Raw genomic sequence first — 20,425 nt, 5'->3', positions numbered from 1 at the left:
CTCAGGGTCATGGGTTTGAGCCCCATATTGGGCAAAAGATTCCAGCACTGCAGGGGGTTGGACTAGATGACCCTCAGGGTCTCTTCCAACTGTATGATTTTATGAAACACCTGGGATAATGGAGATGTTCCAAAGGGGTGCCAGAATAAAAGTTAGAGGCTAAAGGGTGGGCTGGCCCTGCCTGGGAGAGACAAGCATATACTGGATGTTACCTACTCCTGATGTAATGTAAGGTGTTCATACACCTCCCACATGCCATACATTCATACGTTTTCCCCATGTTGGAGAGAGAGAGATTGAAAAAAATATTCTTTCTTGTTGCAGAGTTAGCATATTGGTATCAAGCACATTAAAACTTGGTTAGATTTTACATCTGCCCTCATCCACCTTCAAACAATTCTTCCCCATGAAAATACTTAGGCTAGAATAAATCTCAGACACATAGCTTTGGAAAAGTGAAGATTTTACTTGCAGAAGTTCAGAAGCTGCAACAAACAAGTCTCCGTCCATTGGAAGTAAAAGTAAGGAAGAAAAGGTTCCAAGCAATTTAAAAGGAAAATAAATAAGTTATATTACAAAAAGAATTAAGTTTAATTTAATGTAACAAAAATTACATTAACAAAGATACATGATGTAGATTTTTCTTGAGCTGGGAACCCTGCTGGCTACTGGCGTCTTCCAGGAAGACAAGAGCGAAAGAGAGACGGAGGAAGAAGCAAAGGCTGCAAGGAGTTGCTCCCATGTTAACGAGCTGATTTCTGGCTCCGGTTAACACTTTCATGCACACAGTCAGTAACTGTATATTGCCAAAATAAATATAAAAATTGTCCAGTAGCACCTTAGAGACCAGCTAAGTAGTTCTGGGTATAAGCTTTCGTGTGCATGAACACTTCTTCAGATATGAAGTATATTGCCAGTTTCTCTTATCTGACAAGCAGATGTGTACATGCAAAGAACATACAAACATAGCATGTTAAGTCCCTCCCCCTCAAGAGTCCCATCTTGACCCAAAGCTTCTCACATGTAAAGGTTTGCTCAGTATGTCAGCTGTCTGATGGGGCAATAAACTGGTTCCACAATTCCACTCTGGAAATGTACAAAAATGTAGTGATATCTCACTCCAATGTGTTTTGTGCATGCCAGGAATTAATTGGTCCTTGACAGCTTTGTACTGCTGACCTGTATCATCTGGATAGGTTCACATTTACTCAGTCCAAGGTCTGCAGTCTCAGGGCCATGGGTTTGAGCCACACATTGAGCAAAAGATTCCGGCTTTGCAGGGGGTTGGTCTAGATGACCCTCAGGATCCCTTCCAACCCTACAATTTTATGGTTCTATGAAAGAGCTTACTACTCTACACAAGTTCATTAAAGAGGTGGCAGCAGCGGCTGGAGGACTCCCAAGAAGGGAGAGGAGAGGAGACTGATGGAACACCCCGCGAGGGAGGGTGTTTGAAAAAGGGTGAGAGTCTGCCAACTCTGCAGGCAAGGAGTGACCTAACCGGGCTCCTGAGCCCCACAAAGGTGCCATACAAAGAAGGTAGTTGGTCAACGGAGTCGTGGACCCAAAAAGGTTGAAAATCTCCGACCGACGTGTTGCCTGAGCCCCATAACCTGATGCTGCAGAGAGACGTTTGGACAAAAAGATTTACTTTCTCATACAGAGTTAGCACAATTGCCAATTGGTACCAAGCACATAGGGACACGGGTAGCGCTGTGGGTTAAACCACAGAGCCTAGGACTTGCTGACCAGAAGGTCGGCGGTTCGAATCCCCGCGACGGGGTGAGCTCCGGTTGCTTGGTCCCTGCTCCTGCCAACCTAGCAGTTTGAAAGCACATCAAAGTGCAAGTAGATAAATAGGTACCACTACGGCGGGAAGGTAAACAGCGTTTCCGTGCACTGCTCTGGTTTGCCAGAAGCGGCTTAGTCATGCTGGCCACATGACCCGGAAGCTGTACGCCGGCTCCCTCGGCCAGTAAAAGCGAGATGAGTGCCACAACCCCAGAATCGGTCACGGCTGAACCTAACAGTCAGGGGTCCCTTTACCTTTACCTTACCAAGCACATAAAAATGTGGTTAGATTCTATATCTGCCCTCATTCGCCTTTAAACAAATGTTCCCCATGAAAACTAGTTTCAGAAGTTACAGCAAACAAGTCTCCATCCGTTGGCGGTAAAAGCAACGAAGAAAAGGTTCCAAACTGTTTGAAAAGAAGTTGGTTTTGTTACAAAAAAGGAACCGTGTAGTCTTTGTGTTAGCAAAGACGGGAACTGTAGAAAACTCTTGTAGAAAGATTCATTCGTGTGGTTTTCAGGAAGTCGGAGAGAAAGAGAGAGGGAAAAAGAATGGCTGCTGGGAGCGGTTAACTAGAGCTCATTTCTGGCTCAGGTTAATGCTTTCATGCATAAAAGGATGAGTCAGTAACTGTATACTAGAAGGCATTTTGACATTCCATAAATTTACATGGTTTCTCGCATGTGGATTATTTGATGTTCGGAAAGGTTCCACCCAGCACACTGCTTCTCCCTTGTGTGGACTCTTTGATGTAAAGTAAGGCTACCGCTCCCACGAAAGACGTTTCCACAGTCTGTGCAGATATATCTTTCCTCCGCTTTGTGGATTCTTTGATGTTTGGCAAGAGTTCCGCCATCCCGGAAGCTCTTTCCGCAGTTCAAGCATTTATATGGTTTCTCCCCTGTGTGGATTCGTTTATGTATACAAAGGGTCCAGCTAGCCCGGAAGCTCTTTCCGCACTCCATGCATTTATATGGTTTCTCCCCTGTGTGGATTCTTTGATGTTTGGCAAGGGTTCCTCTCATATCAAAGCTCTTCCCACACTCCAGACATTTATACTGCTTCTCTCCTGTGCGGGTTCTCTGATGTTCAGTAAAGGTTATGCTATCATGGAGGCCCTTTCCACAGTCCACCTGTCCGGAGTTAAAGTGTTTCTCCCCTTTATGGATTATCTGATGGGAAATAAGATGTCCAAGTTGACTGAAACTCTTTCCACATTCCATGCATTTATATGGCTTCTCCCCTGTATGGGTTCTTTGATGGGCAATAAGACTTCCTCTTTGGCTGAAGCTCTTTCCGCACTCCATGCATTTATACGGTTTCTCTCCTGTGTGGGTTCTTCCATGTGCAGTAAGGGAACTGCTTGTACTGAAGCTCTTCCCGCACTCTGTGCATTTGTACGGTTTCTCTCCTGTGTGACTTCTGCTATGTGTATTTAACTGTGATCTATACTGGAATATTTTCTCACACACTGGACACGTAATATTCTTATTATCTTTACAGTCTTCTGGAGGGGTCAGGAGTTCATGGACCTCAGCCCTCTGGGAAGCAAATTGCCTCTTCTGCCTAGGCTTTGATCGGTTCGCCTTGTGCCTTTCTCTTTGATTTCCAAACATTTCTTTCCCCATATCACGTGTGGTTGTTTCTGCCAGCGCTAGATATGGCGCCTGGTAATTCTCATTGTCCTGTCCATCACCTGCATGAGGAGGGGGCAGACAGAAAATGAAGATCAGGTAAAAAGCGCAAATCACTCTGAGTTTCTCCCTCAGTCATCAAACCACTCCATCTGCTCTAACCATTGAACCACCCCATCCCTCCCCAACCACTTTCACTATCGCCAAACCAACGCCATCCATTGCCAAAAACAAATCTCTCCCTCTCAGTCATCAAACCACTCCAACAATCAAACCATTCCACTCGTTACTTCTGCCATCACCAAAACAGCCCATCCATCACCAAAACACCAATTCCATCCATCACCAACCCCAATTCCATACCAAAGCAAATATATATGAGCAACATCCATCCATTACCAAACCAGCTCCATCCACTCTACACAGAATGTACTACAAAAATACCAGGAGAAGTTGAAACTACTCATGGGAGTTCCAATTCAGCAACATCTGGGAGACCACAGGGTTTCTCTCATCCATCTTCTATATCCAAGGACTTACCTGTCCTTTTCTTCTGGACCAACAACTCTTCTTTTTCTTCAAAGCAGGTGAGGTCCAATTGGGACACCAGAGGCCCTTCTTAATGGGATAAGAAGAAAGCAAAAACTGTTATTGATGCCACCTGTGACTGCAAAAGGTCAAAGAAAATCCGAACCATGTATTCTCTTTTCAGCCCTCCATCCCATCTGCCAGGCTTCAGGGAATCGGATCCCTCCCTCGGTGGCAGTAATTAAGCAGATCAAACGAAAAGAGTGCTCTTACCAGATAAGTTCTTTAATAATCACAGCGAGAGACAAGAAATGCATATCATGCTAAAAAATGGCGTTGCTCCCAGTAAAGGTTTACCCCTTCTGTCCCCATCTACATCACTCCTACATCGGGCAATCTGAGCTTGTTGCCATTGCGCTTTCTGTTCCATCACTTTCCAAGTCCATCTTTTAGGGGAAGGGGTGCATGGCATCAGAAATGATGTCCACGGACTGAATCTGCCAGCTGTCTCCTGTCCTCATCCAGTATTTCCCAGCTTTCCCCCTCTGGACTATGCCCCTCTGCAAACTAAATCAATACAGTCCTCCTGCCCTTGGGAAGGTTCAGGAAAAGGGGGTGGCTCACACCATTCTTCCTCAGTCCAGTCCCTGACACCATCTCAACCTCCCAGATATTTGAAAGACGACAAGCATAGAGGAGAGCAATGCACAGACCTTAAAACAGGCATAGGCAAACTCGGCCCTCCAGATGTTTTGGGACTACAACTCCCATCATCCCTAGCTAACAGGACCAGTGGTCATGGATGATGGGAATTGTAGTCTCAAAAACATTTCGAGGGCTGAGTTTGGGAGGGGTGCCTGCCTTAAAACATCCGTCTGGGGTCACCAAAGCGATTCGACCATCATCCATTACTCCACCAGTCACTCCCACCATCGCCAAAGCACTCCATCCATCAACAACCCTCTCAATCGTCAAACTCCACCCATGACCAGCCACTCCATCCGCTCTGCTTAGAAGGTACTACAAAAATGCCAGGAGATGTCGAAAGCACTCATGGGAGTTGCATTACTGCAACAGCTAGAAGACCATAGAGTTTCCCCCATCCCTGCTATATATTCCAAGGACTTACCTGCCACTTCCTTCTGGACCAGCAGTTCTTCCTTTTCTTCAGGCCAGGAGATGAGGTCTGATTGGAGCATCAGAGGCCCTACTTGATGGAATTAAAAAAGAAGCAAAAATTGTTATTGATGGCCCCGGTGAGTGCAGAAGTTTATAGAAAATCCAAACCATGCTGTCTTTTTTCCATACCTCTGTTCCAACCCAAAGGACCAGATCTTTGATACGGGACAGGAATGGGAGAGGGGGAGCACTAGATGGACCTAGAAACATCCGTCTGGTGTCACTGTCAGGAACCAGACTGACGGCTAATGCACCCTTTGCTAAAGGGCCTAATCCTGAAGCTCCTCTGGAGCAATGGTTCATGGAAGGACACAATTTGGAAACTGACAGTTGGGCTGAGCTGGGAGAAGAGCAACCAAGGGGAGAGGAACAGGAAGAGAGAGAGCTGGTTGAGTCATCCTCAGTATAAAGTGTGCAGGCCATGAGCCCAAGAGCAAGGCGTCCGGATAGGCTTAGTGGTGGAGGGATCACGTGGTGAGGAGACAGGAAGACGGAAGTAACTACAGTGGTACCTCGGGTTACATATGCTTCAGGTTACATATGCTTCAGGTTACAGACTCCGCTAACCCAGAAATAGTACCTCGGGTTTAGAACGTTGCTTCAGGATGAGAACAGAAATTGCACGGCAGCAGCAGGAGGCCCCATTAGCTAAAGTGGTGCTTCAGGTTAAGAACAGTTTCAGCTTAAGAACGGACCTCCGGAATGAATTAAGTACTTAACCTGAGGTACCACTGTAGAAGGGATGCGGGTGGCACTGTGGTCTAAACCACAGAGCCTAGGGCTTGCCAATCAGAAGGTTGGCGGTTCGAATCCCCGCGGCGGGGTGAGCTCCCGTTGCTCAGTCCCTGCTCCTGCCAACCTGGCAGTTCGAAAGCACATCAAAGTGCAAGTAGATAAATAGGTACCGCTCCGGCGGGAAGGTAAACAGCATTTCCGTGAGCTGCTCTGGTTCGCCAGAAGTGGCTTAGTCATGCTGGCCACATGACCCGGAAGTTGTCTGCGGACAAACGCCGGCTCCCTCGGCCTATAGAGCGAGATGAGCGCGCAACCCCAGAGTTGTCCGCGACTGGACCTAAAGGTCAGGGGTACCTTTACCTTTACTTTACCACTGTAGAGGGAAGTGGGAGGAACTCAATTGGGAGCACCTGCACAATGAGAATGGATGCTGAATGTTTGTGCTGCATCCAATAAACCTCTCTGTTGCTGCAAAAGACTGCTTTCACTGTTATCTACAGAGAGGGGGTAGGTAAGCCTTGCCTTGGCAGCCTGACAGTCACCAAAGCAACTCCATCTCCATCCATCACTGCACCAGCCACTCCAAACAATCACCAAACCACTCCATCTACCACCAAAGCAATCATGTCCATCCATCACTGACCCCCAACCACATCACCAAAGCAACTGTGGTTATAGCAACTTCCACCCATCTCCAAACCAACGCCATTTATCGCCAATCGCTCCATCCACTCTGTCATGGATTCTTCAGTCGAGATTGCTGCATTGCAGTTGGTTGGACTAGATGACCCTCAGGGTCCCTTCCAACTTGACAATTCTTTGATTCTACGTAGAATTTACTACAAAAACACCAGGAGACGACGAAACCACCCATGGGGATTCTAATTCAGCAAGCTCCGAAAAGCCACAGGTTCCACCCCCCAAAATCATCTTCTCTACCCAAGAACCCACCTGCCTCTCTTTTCTGGCCCAACCACTCTTCCTTTTCTTCAAGCCAGGAGATGAGGTCCGAATGGGGCATCAGTGGCCCTTCTTCATGGAATAAAAAGAAAGAAAGCAAAAAGCGTTATTGGTGGCACCCAGGGCTGCAAAGGTTTGTAGAAAATCCAAACCATGTACAGAAGATGAACTGGTCAAGTAGGTAATGATACACTGGACAAAGGATCTGGGGCGTAATATTCAGATGGCAGATTGGGATAAGTTATGGAAAACAGACCTGAAATTCACAGCATGTTGTACTTGGAAAGAAAACTATGAAAATGATGTACCACTGGTATTTGACTCCTACCAAGCCGGCAAAAACGTATAGGACAAGTACAAACATCTGCTGGAAATGTAAAGAAAATGTGGCAGTGGACTGCAAGGGAGATGATATATAATGAAATGAAAATTTTTTTTAAAATAACTTTTGTTAAAAAACCAGAAGCTTTTCTATTAGGAATTACAGGTACCAACATCCCAAAGGACCAGAAAAGACTCTTTGTGTATGGAACAACAGCCACCCGGATGCTGCTAGCCCAGAGATGGAAAGAAGACAAGGTCCCTACCAGAGAGGAATGGCAAACCAAGCTGACTGAATGGCAAAGCTGACTGTAAAACTCAGGAACCAAGAGGACAAAAGCTTTTCAAAAGATTGGGAAAAGTTTATAAGCTAGCTAAGAGACCACTTTAAGCAGATGGAAACATTGGCAGGATTCTGATTTCACTTGTTGTTTAACAATTACCATGGATAATATGGATTGATATATATGGATTTTTATAACTTTGCATTGGAAAAAATATAGTATTATTACTATTATTATTAAAGCCAAACCATGCTCCCTGCAGCGTGTTTATGTTTTTACTCTGCTGACTATACATTGGGAGTCTGCTCTGAATCAATATGAGCAGAATCAATGACCAAATGTCTGGGTGAAAACTCGAGGGAAAAATCTTCTTTAGCCCAAAATGACCTCAGTAGGCACCTAAGCTGGGTGGCACCTGTCTAATTTTGGCAGCTAGCACAGGAAGGCTTGGCTTAGCCAGAACTGACCATGACGCGGCAGCTAAAAAGCCAATGCAATTCTGGGCTGCATCAGTAGGAGTATAGCATCTAGATCAAGGGAAGTAATAGTGCCACTGTATTCTGCTCAGGTCAGACCTCACCTGGAGTACTGTGTCCAGTTCTGGGCACCACAGTTCAAGAAGGACACTGACAAACTCGAACGTGTCCAGAGGAGGGCAACCAAAATGGTCAAAGGCCTGGAAACGATGCCTTATGAGGAACGGCTAAGGGAGCTGGGCATGTTTAGCCTGGAGAAAAGGAGGTTAAGGGGTGATATGATAGCCATGTTCAAATATATAAAAGGATGTCACATAGAGGAGGGAGAAAGGTTGTTTTCTGCTGCTCCAGAGAAGCGGACACGGAGCAATGGATCCAAACTACAAGAAAGAAGATTCCACCTAAACATTAGGAAGAACCTCCTGACAGTAAGAGCTGTTTGACATTGGAATTTGCTGCCAAGGAGTGTGGTGGAGTCTCCTACTTTGGAGGTCTTTAAGCAGAGGCTTGACAACCATAGGTCAGGAGTGCTCTGATGGTGTTTCCTGCTTGGCAGGGGGTTGGACTCGATGGCCCTTGTGGTCTCTTCCAACTCTATGATATGGAGAGAACGATAAGGAATTCAAGAAAGTGAGCGCAGAGGGATCTTTACCCAGAGAGGCCAAGTTCCTGTAATTCTCCAGCATGACATCTTTGTAGAGTTCTTGTTGGCCTGAATTCAGCAAAGCCCACTCGAGCCTGGTGAAGTACACAGCCACCTCCTCAAAGGACACCAAACTCTGAAAAAAGGAGGAAATATCCATAATTCTGATGGTACCTTCCCAAAAAAAGAAAAAGAAAAGAGAAAGAGAGAGAAATATTCAAGGAAGGGAAGTAAAAGATACCGTAATGAGCACCCACCTCCAGAACCACCCCACAGTGAGTCTTTATGTACACCAGGGGTGTCAACAAAAGAGGTTTAAAGACTCTCTCAAAGCAAATCTAAAAAAAGGAGTATAAACACTGACAAATAGGAAACATTGGCCTGCGAGCACTTCATTTTCATTTTTATTAATTTTTATTGATACAGCAAGAAAAAAGAAAAAACACAAATACCAAATTACACACAGGAATAACCATAGACACATTATTTTCTTAACAAACAATAAAACACATATTGGTCTTGACACTAAAGACCCAACCTCCCATCTATTACATATTTCGATTTCATATTACTTATTGCCAATACACACTTTTATCATAATTAAACTTTTTCTTAATATATCTGATTTCTTATATCTACCTTGCAACTATTACTGAAGTTCCTTGAATGCTGCAACAGAATTTAAACTACTATATTTATTTTTCAAATATTCTTTGATAACCTCCCATTTTGAAACAAATTCCTGTTTTGATTTATTCTTTATTTTTTCTGCTGGACCGTCTAATTCGGCATATTCTGTCAGCTTTTGGATCCAGTCTTGTATAGAGGGGATTTCATTACTCTTCCATTTTGCCTGTGAGCGCTTCAATTGGAGAACAGCCTTTACCAAAAGAGTCATGGGCTTTGAAGATGCTCAGACTCAGGACAAAAGGGAGAAACGTGCTAAGAGGGCTTGGAAAACCCTCACCACAGGTTTGTGCCCAGCTAGAATGTTTCCTTGGTGCTTTTTTCCTTGCCTGCTGCTTTTTTTCCTTGCCTGGACGGAGGATAAGAACAGTGTGTGCAAAAAGCACGAGGGTCTGTGGTGACTGGGAGTGGCCGTCGAGACCATATAACACTGGTCCTGAAAGACCTACAATGGCTCCCAGTACATTTCCGAGCACAATTCAAAGTGTTGGTGCTGACCTTTAAAGCCCTAAATGTCCTCGGCTCAGTATACCTGAAGGAGCATCTCCACCCCCATCATTCAACCCCAGACACTGAGGTCCAGCTCCGAGGGCTTCCTGGCGGTTCCCTCACTGCGAAAAGTGAGGTTACAGGGAACCAGGCAGAGGGCCTTCTCGGTAGTGGCTCCCGCCCTGTGGAACGCCCTCCCATCAGATGTCAAGGAAATAAACAACTATCTGACTTTTAGAAGACATCTGAAGGCAGCGCTGTTTAGGGAATTTTTAATGTTTGATGTTTTATTGTGCTCTTAATATTCTGTTGGGAGCTGCCCATAGTGGCCGGCAATACCCAGTCAGATGGGCAGGGTATAAATAATAAATTATCATTATTATTAAAACCATGCCTGCAAACGGACAAAGCAGGGCTCAAAGTAGGCGCCAGTCAGCTCCTCAGCTTCACTAGGGGGGTCCCAATAAGAGGGGAGGCCTCACCGTCTGTGCCCCTGCTGTATGGAGTTATGTTTCTACTCTATTTCTACCATGCTGAGAGAATTTTATGTGCTGCCTCAGAAAACACTAACCAATTAAACAAACGAAGAAGCCACAGGAGGAGACCTCCAGACCCAATTACCTGAGCTGAAGGGAGGGCCATTCCTTCCACTTCATCCCAAAGAGGAGAGGACCTGCCGCATTTTTGACTACCTGCAAAAGTGGCATGGAAAAGGTAGCAGGATAAAACATTTTGTTTTTTCCCTTCACAATATACGTAGAAGGAATGTGGCATGGGTTTGCTCAACTACTTTTTCAAGCTGGTTCTTGAACTGACTGGAAGCAGCTTGCCCATTTTCCAAGCTCCTGAAGAAGGAATGTTTTGCTTTGAAGCACATCTGAGTTCTTTGTTAAGTCGTTTTGGGTTCTTTTTATGAGCAAAGCAGATAATAAATATAAATAGTTATGACTGAGCAACCACAGAGCAGCTCAGTGCTTGGAACGAAGAAGATTGTTGTATGTTGGATAAAGGTAAAGGGACCCCAGACCGTTAGGTCCAGTTATGGCCGACTCTGGGGTTGCGGCGCTCATCTCGCTTTATTGGCCGAAGGAGCTGGCGTACAGCTTCCGGATCATGTGGCCACCATGACTAAGCCGCTTCAGGCAAACCAGAGCAGCCCACGGAAACGCCGTTTACCTTCCCGCCAGAGCGGTACCTATTTATCTACTTGCACTTTGACGTGCTTTCGAACTGCTAGGTTGGCAGGAGCAGGGACCAAGCAACGGGAGCTCACCCTGTCGCGGGGATTCGAACCGCCGACCTTCTGATCAGCAAGCCCTAGGCTCTGTGGTTTAACCCAAAGCGCCACCCACGTCCGAAAAAGAATGGCCTCGGATATGTGATTGTAAAACTGTAATTTGAAGGGGAAAAAAATTAAATTAACGGAAAACCAAAAAACCTCACAACAGGGATCATGACTGGGAAGCGTTGCTGTTGTGCTCACAGCTCATGGCCTGCCCACAGGGATCTGCTTAGCCACCTCGAGAACAGGAAGCTGGGCTCAATGCACTTCCTGTGTTCTTCAGGCACCCACCTGCTTCTTTCTTCTGGACAAATTCCTCTTCCTCTTCTTCCAACCAGGAGATGAGGCGAGGTTGAGGAAACAGAGGCCCTTCTTTGAGGGAAAAGCAGAAGATACATCATTGTTAGGGGTATGTTTTCCGTGGCACCCTATTTAGAACCTGCTAATAAAAACAAGAATTGATGCTTTCGAATTACAGTGCTGGAGGAGACTCTTGAGAGTCCCATGGACTGCAAGAAGATCAAACCTCTCCATTCTGAAAGAAATCAGCCCTGAGTGCTCACTGGAAGGACAGATCCTGAAGCTGAGGCTCCAATACTTTGGCCACGTCATGAGAAGAGAAGACTCCCTGGAAAAGACCCTGATGTTGGGAAAGATGGAGGGCCCAAGGAGAAGGGGATGACGAGATGGTTGGACAGTGTTCTCGAAGCTACTAACATGAGTTTGACCAAACTGTGGGAGGCTGTGGAAGACAGGGGTGCCTGGCGTGCTCTGGACCATGGGGTCACGAAGAGTCGGACATGACTAAACAAATAAAAACATTTTTGTTTACGTCACCTTTTCCAGGCAAATAAGACAGTTGTCATGTGTTTCAATCTGGTTTTTAGGGCAGTATTTAATCATTTTTAGAATGTTTAAATAGTTGGTTTTTTAAGCTATTTTCCTGATAATTTTATTGCTTTATTATTTCTGTAAACTGCTTTCAGGTTCTTTAATGTTTTAAGTGGTCAGTGGTTTTGGGGAAACAAACATACACATCTCTCAACCAAAGGATGCTTACCCAGAGAAGACAATTCCTCATAATTCTCCAGCAGGACTTCCCTGTAGAGAGCCTTCTGAGCTGGACCCAGGAGTGCCCATTCTTCCTGGGTGAAATATACTGCCACTTCCTCAAAAGACACCAGAACCTGGAAGAAAATGGAAGGCAGTTCCTATCACTCACACAAAACTGTGCGATGTAACATAAGCAGTCAAGTACAACACCTCCTGTTTCTTCCCTGTATGAATTCTTTAATGCAAGGTAAAGGAGCAACTGCCACTGAAGCTCTTTCCACATTCAAAACATTTGTAAGGTTTCTCTCCTGCATGAATTCAGTAAGGGCACTGTTGCAACGGAAGCTCTTTCCACACTCCCAGCATTTATAAGGTTCATCCACTCTGTGAGTTTGTTGATGTCTAGTAAGTAGGCTGTTGCGAGTGAAGCTCTTTGCACATTCATAACATTTATAAGGTTTGTCCCCTGTGTGCACTCTTTGATGTGAAGTAAGAGTTGAGCGATAACCAAATCTACTTCCACACACTGTACATTCATACTTTTTCTCCTCTCTGTGAATTTGATTTTCACCACCCTGAGACATACTTGATTTACCCTCTGGTTTCTGCTTTCGCCTCCCCTCTTGCCTGCTGTCTCCATCTTGAAGCCTCAGCTTCCTTTGCTCTGCCTGCTCTTTGGATTCTTTTGGTGACACTTCTGCCAGCATCCCTTCAACATCTCCTGATGGAATAAAAAGGCAAACGGATAAAATGCTGAAGGAGAGTCTTCACCCCTATCATTCAGCCTGGACACTGAGATCCGAGGGTCTTCTGACGGTTCTCTCACTGTACAAAGTGAAGTTACAGAAAACCAAGCAGAGGGCCTTCTTGGTAGTGGCACCCGCCCTGTGGAACGCCCTCCCATCAGATGTCAAGGAAATAAATAAGGCCTCAGTAATACTGGACTTTAATGTGGACCTGAAGTTGGTTGTTTCTCTATTCTTTTTTACCACTTTTGCCGGGAATGCTCTTGCAGAAACTGCTGTACTTAACAGAAACATAATTTTTTGCCCTTGCAAGCATAGCAGTTAGTAAAAGAAAAGGGCAGGAAAGAGAGGATATTAAACAGCAGCCCTTGATGCAAGCGACTCCAAAATTTTGGTTTGGAGTGACAAACATTCATATACAGAACTTTAAGCTTTTGTTTTGCTTTGTTTTAGAGTGCCTTTGATTTTTGTATCATATTGTAGATTGCTTTGAGTTTACTTTTCATAAAAAGTGACTAAATGTAACTAATAATAATAAACACCTGCCACTTTGGGATTAAGCGTTGTATAAATCTCTTAAAGGCAGAAAATTGCAAACAGTACAGAGGAGGCCTTTTGTTTTTGGTCCCCCGTGCATAGTTGGAGCGCATATAAATGCTCCCTGCCCCGTTCCCCATGTCAGTGATTGCGCATCAATTGAATGCACCTAAGAGGGTCACTGCCTGTACCATGGACCAATGCTTTACTCTGAACTATATTATAAGTAAACGTACTAAGAACATTAAGAATAATTGAAAGAGAGATGTCAAATTGCCAACATCAACTGCAGACTTCTGCTATTTATACAAGAACACAGAAATGAAGCTCAGAGTAGGCTTAAATGACAGTAAGACTAATGTTTTTGGAACGTTGTGAGGAGTGAAGCAAGGCTGCATTCTGCCTTCCACTCATTTCCACTTCTATATTAATCATTTGGTGCCATGTTTAGGCAATGCAAACTCCCTGTGTCCAGTAATTAGGAACAGAAAGAACTCAATCTTGATGTATGCCGGTGATTTAGTATTCCGCTCACTTTTCCGATCAGGCCTCAAAAATAACCTGGAGGTGTTCAGCATATAGTGTAATCCAGAAAGCCTGCTGATTAATTAACATAAGGCTGAGATTATGATTTTCTGGCCAACATGGTGCTTAGATCAGCAAGCTACAGAACAAACTTACTCATTTATGTACCTGGATATACCCTTTATTGAAAGCCTCTCTTGGAAGTGTCGTATGTAGGCAGTGAAAGTCAAAGCACAGGAAACTACTGTGGCACAGAAAACTGAAAAGCAATTGTGGCATGAATATGTCTTAAATGTACAGCTCTGGTTCTTTAAATAGCAAGTGTGCAAGTAATAAGGCTGGATATGTCTTGGCCCCTGTACTGTTTGCAATTTTCTGCCTTTAAGAGATTTATACAACGCTTAATCCCAAAGTGGCAGGTGTTTATTATTATTATTAGTTACATTTAGTCACTTTTTATGAAAAGTAAACTCAAAGCAAGAGTGTTAAGACTGTCAAATGAGCAGTCAAGAGAAAAGGACGTTCTGTGGCAGCCCTTCAACTTGTCTAGGAAGGGAAACTTACAATTTAAGGATGATCCATTCAAAGTCTCCTACTTCCCCTCCCAGGAGATGAAGACCTTTCCCCGTCGCCCCTTAGTTCCCCCCAGGAGGGACGGGGCTCCCTCCCTTTTGCGCCTCTTCCTCCTGGCATCCCTCTCCCTCTCGCCCCCCAATTCCGCCCCTTGACCTGGCGACTCCCCCCCAGTTACCCGCCTCCAGCGCCTCTGCGAGGACGGACAGAGGCAGCCGCGCCAAGCAGCTGCCCCCACTTCCACCGGAACAGGAAGCGGAAGCTCCTCCTCTCCCGCCAGCCTTCCGTTCCGCTCTAGGAACGGCAGCCCTGTCGCTGCTGTTAACCGTTTCGAAGCCTCTTGGTTGCTCCCACTTGTTCTCTTGGACTCCAAAGCATCAAAAGGGCAAAAATATTGTTTAGAAATAAAACTTCGTATTCCAAAAAACACATCGCCTATTTTTTATGTGTTGAGGTGTGTGGTGTGTGTATGTCTGTGTGCACATCTGAAGGCAATCCTGTTTAGGAAAGTTTTTTTATTTTGATGTTTTATCGTGTTTTTAATATTCTGTTGGGGAAAACCCAGCCAGATGAGCGGGGTATAAATAAAGGATGATGATGGTGGTGATGATGATGATGATGATGCACGGCTCCAGCCAGCAGAGGGCAGGTGCAGAGACTGGCAGATCGCCTGGGGAAAATGCACTTTGCACTTTCCTAGGAATCCCACCAAAGCTCCTCCTTTTCCTCCCTCCTTCCCGCCCTTTCTCAATCTCTCTCTTTTTATGCCAGATCCATGGCGTAGGCATGACATCTGCAGCCGTCCTTGCAAATACAAATAAACTGTAAGTAAGGAGCCTTCCTCCCCCTTTTCCAATAGGGCCTTGGCGCGTTTTATTTGACATTTCAAGCAATGCTAGATGCGCGGGAAACTGGGTGGATGCAAACCATCAACCAGCCAAGGGAAAAATCTTGAGTTCAGACCATCGGTTAACCGTTCACCTCGCTCAGCGTTGCCTGCGCGGACTGGCAGCGGCTTTCCGGGATTTCCGTGTGCGTGTTTGTCTGCCCCCCTTTTGCATGGAAAGTGTGTCCCTCTGCCCATGATCTGTGGTCTCTTCCGTTGCAAACGAAGCGAGATTCCCTCGGGGTTCAAAAGGGCGAGCCTGCTTCAGTAGGAGCGAAGGAAGCTGACTTGCACCCCTTGGCTCAACTAGTATTGGCTGCACTGGCCGGCAGGGGCTGTCCGGGGAAAGGAGGCAGCCGCTGATATCCCAAACCCCCATTCAGCCCCAAGGGGAGGTGTGAGGAGTGCAGAGTGCCTTTGAATGCAAAGGAGATCCCAGGACAGGAAAGGAGGAGGAGGAAGGGAATGCAGAGCAGGAGAGGGGGCTTTGGAGTGGAAGAAAAATTCCCTATTTAGAGGGATAATTCCTCTTGATACCTTGGCCTCCTTCTTCAATTCCCTATTAGAGGGATAATTCCTCTTGATACCTTGGCTGCCTGCTTCTTTTTGCCCTGTTGTTGTTGTTGTACTCAAAATAAAAAAAATCCTTCCAGTAGCACCTTAAAGACCAACTAAGTTAGTTCTTGGTATAAGCTTTCGTGTGCATGCACACTTCTTCAGGTATCTGAAGAAGTGTGCATGCACATGAAAGCTTATACCAAGAACTAACTTAGTTGGTCTTTAAGGTGCTACTGGAAGGAATTTTTTTATTTTGAGTATGGCAGACCAACACGGCTACCTATCTGTTGTTGTTGTAGTTATTCATTGGGTGAAGGCTTGAATTTGCTTTTAGAGGTGCTACCTGACTGGATTTAAGAAAAGAAGCTTAAAAAACTAAAGCCATCTCCAAGGTCTCTTTCCTCCCCTCCACCTCGCCTTCCGCTGCAGAGACTAGCAGGAAAGGCGAAAAATAACTTTCTTCTTTGTCAAAAAAATGTTAAAAAATTGTCCAGTAGCACCTTAGAGACCAACAACCAGCTAAGTTTGTTATTTGGTCTCTAAGGTGCTACTGGACAATTATTATTTTCCCCCGACTACGTCAGACCAACACGGCTAACTACCGGAATCTTTCTTCTTTGTGTGAACAGAACTTTGTTTTGGGAACAGCCAACTTGACAGAAGAATTGTTTCAAAACAAAGAGAGATAGAGGGGGAGCGGAAGGCGTCGGGGGGTTTTTGCAAGAAGAGAAAAAATAAAGATAAGAGAAAGAGTGACATAGTGGATATAGGAAACATTATATATGAGAAAAAAAATAAAATTTGAAAAAAGGAATGCCAGCAGGCAGTGGCTTTAAGTGAAAAATTATGCCCTTATTAATACAAACATCCAGAAATCCCAAAGGGGCTGCAAGGTTGTAGCTCTCAAACATGATATTTTATACCCCCTGAACTAACATATATTCATAAGCTAACCGGTCACATAATTAGAACACCTTTTCCCACAACAGTCGCAACCCACCCATATGATTTCCAACCAACCAGGAATTATTATTACTATTAATTAGATTTGTATACCGCCCTATAACCGCAGGTCTCAGAGCAGAATCCATTAGCTGTTCTTACAAACCCACGCTAACTTCTCATTAAGCTAATGTGCTGTTACCTATTTATTTTTCAGTGTCCTGTTTACTATTTACTATATTCAATTAGATGCATGCCAAAATTGCTTTCATTATCTGTGAATAATATAGCGGTCATACTAGTGTCCTAAGCAGTTTTTCGTGCAGTGAGGAAAGGGGAGAAAACTGAATTAAGGGAGGCAGCTAATTAGCCTTTATCCCTAACACGATCTTTAGTTTCTGGTTCAAACTCCTGATGTGGTGTTTTATTTTGTTTTTAAATCCTATGCAGTGGATGGGCAGGAGAGTGAGAATTATCAGGAGCTGCTTCTTTGGGAAGGCGCAAGTATAACATGAAGAGACAAATATTTAAAAATCAGCAGGAATGAAAAGAGGAGTGGAAGACATTCTGAGCTGCTTGAGGTGTTGATGTCCATGCAGTCCTGCACCTGCAAGAAGTTTTTGAATTGAACAGAAGGGAAGAATATCCAGTCTTGGAGGGAAATATTGAAATATACATTAAATAGACACTGCAGAACCCACAGAAGGGAGAAGACCATATAAATGAGGAGGAGCTTCAGTTGCAGTCCTGCCCTAAGGATAAGGGATTCCACACCTGGAAGAATGCTTATAAACGCATGAATGGTACAAAGAGTTTCAGTTGTAGTGAAAACCATACTTCACATCAAACTGTAGAGTGAGGGAAGAAAGAAGTATCTTTACTTCCTTTTTAAAATCTTGCCTAGGATAGCCACCTTCTTTTCATTTTTCCCATAATAGCCGATTTCTGACAGTCTTCTGAAGTGACATTGTGGGGAAAAAGGTTGGAAGAGAGATGACTGGAAAGAAAAGGGGTCGAAAGAGGAACAAGGGAAGCCAGGAAAATAAAACCTCTGCTTCTCAGAGCACCAACGTCCACAAACTCCCTGTTCCACAAGACCACAAGAGAAGAAGGGAAAAGTGCCCAGACTGTGGGAAGACATTCAAATCTATATCAAATTTAAACAGACACTGCAAAATCCACACAAGGGGGAAGATCTATAAATGCGAGGAGTGTGGAAAGAGCTTCAGTGAAAGGCAAGACCTTACTTCACATCGGAGAACTCACAGAGGTGAGAAGCGATATGAATGTGTGGAGTGTGGAAAGAGCTTCAGTTGTATCAAAATCCTCACTATACATCAAAGAACTCACACAGGGGAGAAGCCATATCACTGTGTAGAGTGTGGAAAGAGATTCAGTCAAACAGGAGCCCTTACCATCCATCAAAGAATCCACACAGGGGAGAAGCCATATGATTGTATAGAATGTGGGAAGAGCTTCAGAGATGCTGGAAAACTTGTGGTGCACCTAAGAACCCATACAGGGCTGAAGCCATATGAATGTATGGAGTGTGGAAAACGCTTTGCTCAGAGAGGAGCCCTTAATGTACATCAGAGAACCCACACAGGTGAGAAACCATATGAATGCCTGGTGTGTGGAAAGTGCTTCTGTCAGAAAGGAGCCCTTACTGTCCATGAAAGAAGCCACACTGGGGAGAAACCATATCAATGCATGGAGTGTGGGAAAAGCTTCAGTCAACAGGCACACCTCATTTTACATCAGAGAACACACAAGGGGGAGAAACCATATAAATGTAAGGAATGTGGAAAGAGCTTCTCTTGTACTTCAGTACTCAACAAACATCAAACAATCCACACAGCGTTGAGGCCCTTTGAATGTGTGGAGTGTGGAAAGAAGTTCAGAAGCAGGAGCTATCTAACTAGACATTTAAAAATACACACAGGGCTAAAACCATATAAATGTTTGGAATGTGGACAGAATTTCGGCCATAGCGGAAGCCTTGTTCTCCATCAAAGAATCCATACAGGGGAGAAACCATATAAATGTATGGAGTGTGGAAAGAACTTCCGTTGCAGCGGAAGCCTTAGGTCCCATCAAATCAGTCATACAGGGGAGAAGCCGTATGGGTGTGTAGAATGCGGAAGGAGGTTCAAATATAGCTCAAATCTTTTCCAGCATAAAATGGCTCATGCAGGTTTGAAGCCACATGAATGCGATAAGTGTGGGAAAAGCTTCAGCCAGAGGCAACTCCTTACTGTACATCAAAGAAGCCACACAGGGGAGAAACCTTTTGAATGCACGCAGTGTGGAAATAGCTTCAGTAATAAACGCTATCTTATTATACATCTAAGAATCCACACAGGGGAGAAACCATATAAATGTGTTGAGTGTGGAAGGAGCTTTACCGTCGGCAGGTCTCTTTCTCTTCATGAAAGAACCCACACAGGGGAGAAGCCATATAAATGTGAGGAGTGTGGAAAGAGCTTCAGTATAAAAGGAAACCTAACTACGCACGAAAGAATCCACACAGGCGTGAAACCATTTAAATGTGTGGAATGTGGAAGGTGCTTCGGTTGCAGTGGAAGCCTTAAGAAGCATCAAAGAATCCACACAGGAGTGAAGCCATATAAATGTGAGGAGTGTGGAAAGAGCTTCAGCCAAACAGGAAGTCTTACTACCCATCAAAGAACCCATGCAGGGGCAATGCCGTATGAATGCAAGGAGTGTGGAAAGAGCTTTTGTCTTAAATCACTTCTTGCTCAACATCAAAGAACCCACACAGGGGAAAAGCCATTTAAATGTGAGGAGTGTGGAAAGAGCTTCACTATTAAAGGAAACCTAACTGTGCACAAAAGAATCCACACAGGCGTGAAACCATTTAAATGTGTGGAATGTGGAAGGTGCTTCGGTTGCAGCGGAAGCCTTAAGAAGCATCAAAGAATCCACACGGGAGTGAAGCCATATAAATGTGAGGAGTGTGGAAAGAGCTTCAGCCAAACAGGAGGTCTTACTAAGCATCAAAGAACCCATACAGGGGCGAAGCCGTATGAATGCAAGGAGTGTGGAAAGAGCTTTCGTCTTAAATCAAATCTTGCTCAACATCAAAGAAGCCACTAAGGGGAGAAACTATTTACACACGTGTGTGATTAAATCCTTTTCTTAATAAGGCCTCTTTTTTAAAAAAATGTCTTTTTATTGAAGCTTTAAAGAAGAAATACAAAGATTAGTATCAAATACAAAATATCTTTTTAAAATACAAAAAGGCAAAAGAGGAAAAGAAAGAAAGAAAGAAGAAGGGATGGATTCCAATTCCTTCTTTGTCAGCTATTATATAAACAATTATTGAAAATTTTCACTCCAAAATTATACTTTCCATAAACCTGTATATTGTTCAATCTCCAAACCTAGATATCACAAGTTCATTCCTCCCACCTCCCACCCACAAAAAGCCCATAAGGGGTTTCCAATAATTATTAAATAAGAATGATTTTTCTGTGATTAAGCACGCCAGCTTTGCTATCTCAGCCAAGTCCAGTAATTTCCACAACACTTCCTCTGTAGCAGGTAATGTTAAATCTTTCCATCTTTCTGCA

General features: G+C 44.5%; 2 protein-coding genes across 6 annotated transcripts; one reads left to right on the top strand and one right to left on the bottom strand.

The window, feature by feature from the left end:
• Window positions 1-1,938: 1,938 nt before the first annotated feature.
• On the bottom strand, window positions 1,939-14,754 carry LOC309524823 (uncharacterized protein). Of its 5 annotated transcripts, none has more exons than XM_082209916.1 (10): window positions 14,438-14,586; window positions 12,661-12,786; window positions 12,073-12,199; window positions 11,304-11,384; window positions 10,352-10,422; window positions 8,564-8,690; window positions 6,822-6,902; window positions 5,086-5,166; window positions 3,969-4,046; window positions 1,940-3,490 (listed from the first exon to the last, which is right to left on the bottom strand). In XM_082209916.1, exons 2-10 carry the CDS (start codon window positions 12,703-12,705, stop codon window positions 2,460-2,462), a joined length of 1,722 nt encoding a protein of 573 aa, XP_082066042.1. In that variant the 5' UTR covers window positions 12,706-12,786; window positions 14,438-14,586; the 3' UTR covers window positions 1,940-2,459. The 5 variants fall into 5 exon arrangements, with proteins under 5 accessions (XP_082066044.1, XP_082066042.1, XP_082066043.1 ...); XM_082209915.1 differs by lacking the exon at window positions 14,438-14,586 and adding an exon at window positions 14,625-14,754 and having other exon boundaries at window positions 1,943-3,490; window positions 12,652-12,786; XM_082209914.1 differs by having other exon boundaries at window positions 1,943-3,490; window positions 12,652-12,786.
• A 390-nt stretch (window positions 14,755-15,144) lies between these two features.
• Window positions 15,145-19,998, top strand: LOC309524723 (uncharacterized protein). Its single transcript, XM_082209671.1, has 2 exons — window positions 15,145-15,270; window positions 17,283-19,998. Exon 2 carries the CDS (start codon window positions 17,826-17,828, stop codon window positions 19,947-19,949), a length of 2,124 nt encoding a protein of 707 aa, XP_082065797.1. The 5' UTR covers window positions 15,145-15,270; window positions 17,283-17,825; the 3' UTR covers window positions 19,950-19,998.
• Window positions 19,999-20,425: the final 427 nt, after the last annotated feature.

Source organism: Podarcis vaucheri, assembly GCF_965113315.1.
Source record: "Podarcis vaucheri genome assembly, chromosome: 2".
NCBI lineage: Eukaryota > Metazoa > Chordata > Lepidosauria > Squamata > Lacertidae > Podarcis > Podarcis vaucheri.
The sequence above is the reverse complement of the archived record's forward strand: the minus strand, read 5'-3'. Positions and strand labels throughout refer to the sequence as shown.

What these genes read in the sequence shown, in the direction of transcription:
- LOC309524723 (XM_082209671.1), top strand. Translation starts at nt 17,826, where the DNA reads ATGACTGGAAAGAAAAGGGGTCGAAAGAGGAACAAGGGAAGCCAGGAA.
- LOC309524823 (XM_082209915.1), bottom strand. Translation starts at nt 12,705, where the DNA reads ATGGAGACAGCAGGCAAGAGGGGAGGCGAAAGCAGAAACCAGAGGGTA. An exon ending in GGGCCAGAAAAGAGAGGCAG is followed by an intron (nt 5,167 to 6,821) that starts GTGGGTTCTTGG and finishes AATTCCATCAAG; the next exon opens with TAGGGCCTCTGATGCTCCAA. An exon ending in GGTCCAGAAGAAAAGGACAG is followed by an intron (nt 3,491 to 3,968) that starts GTAAGTCCTTGG and finishes CTCCTCATGCAG; the next exon opens with GTGATGGACAGGACAATGAG.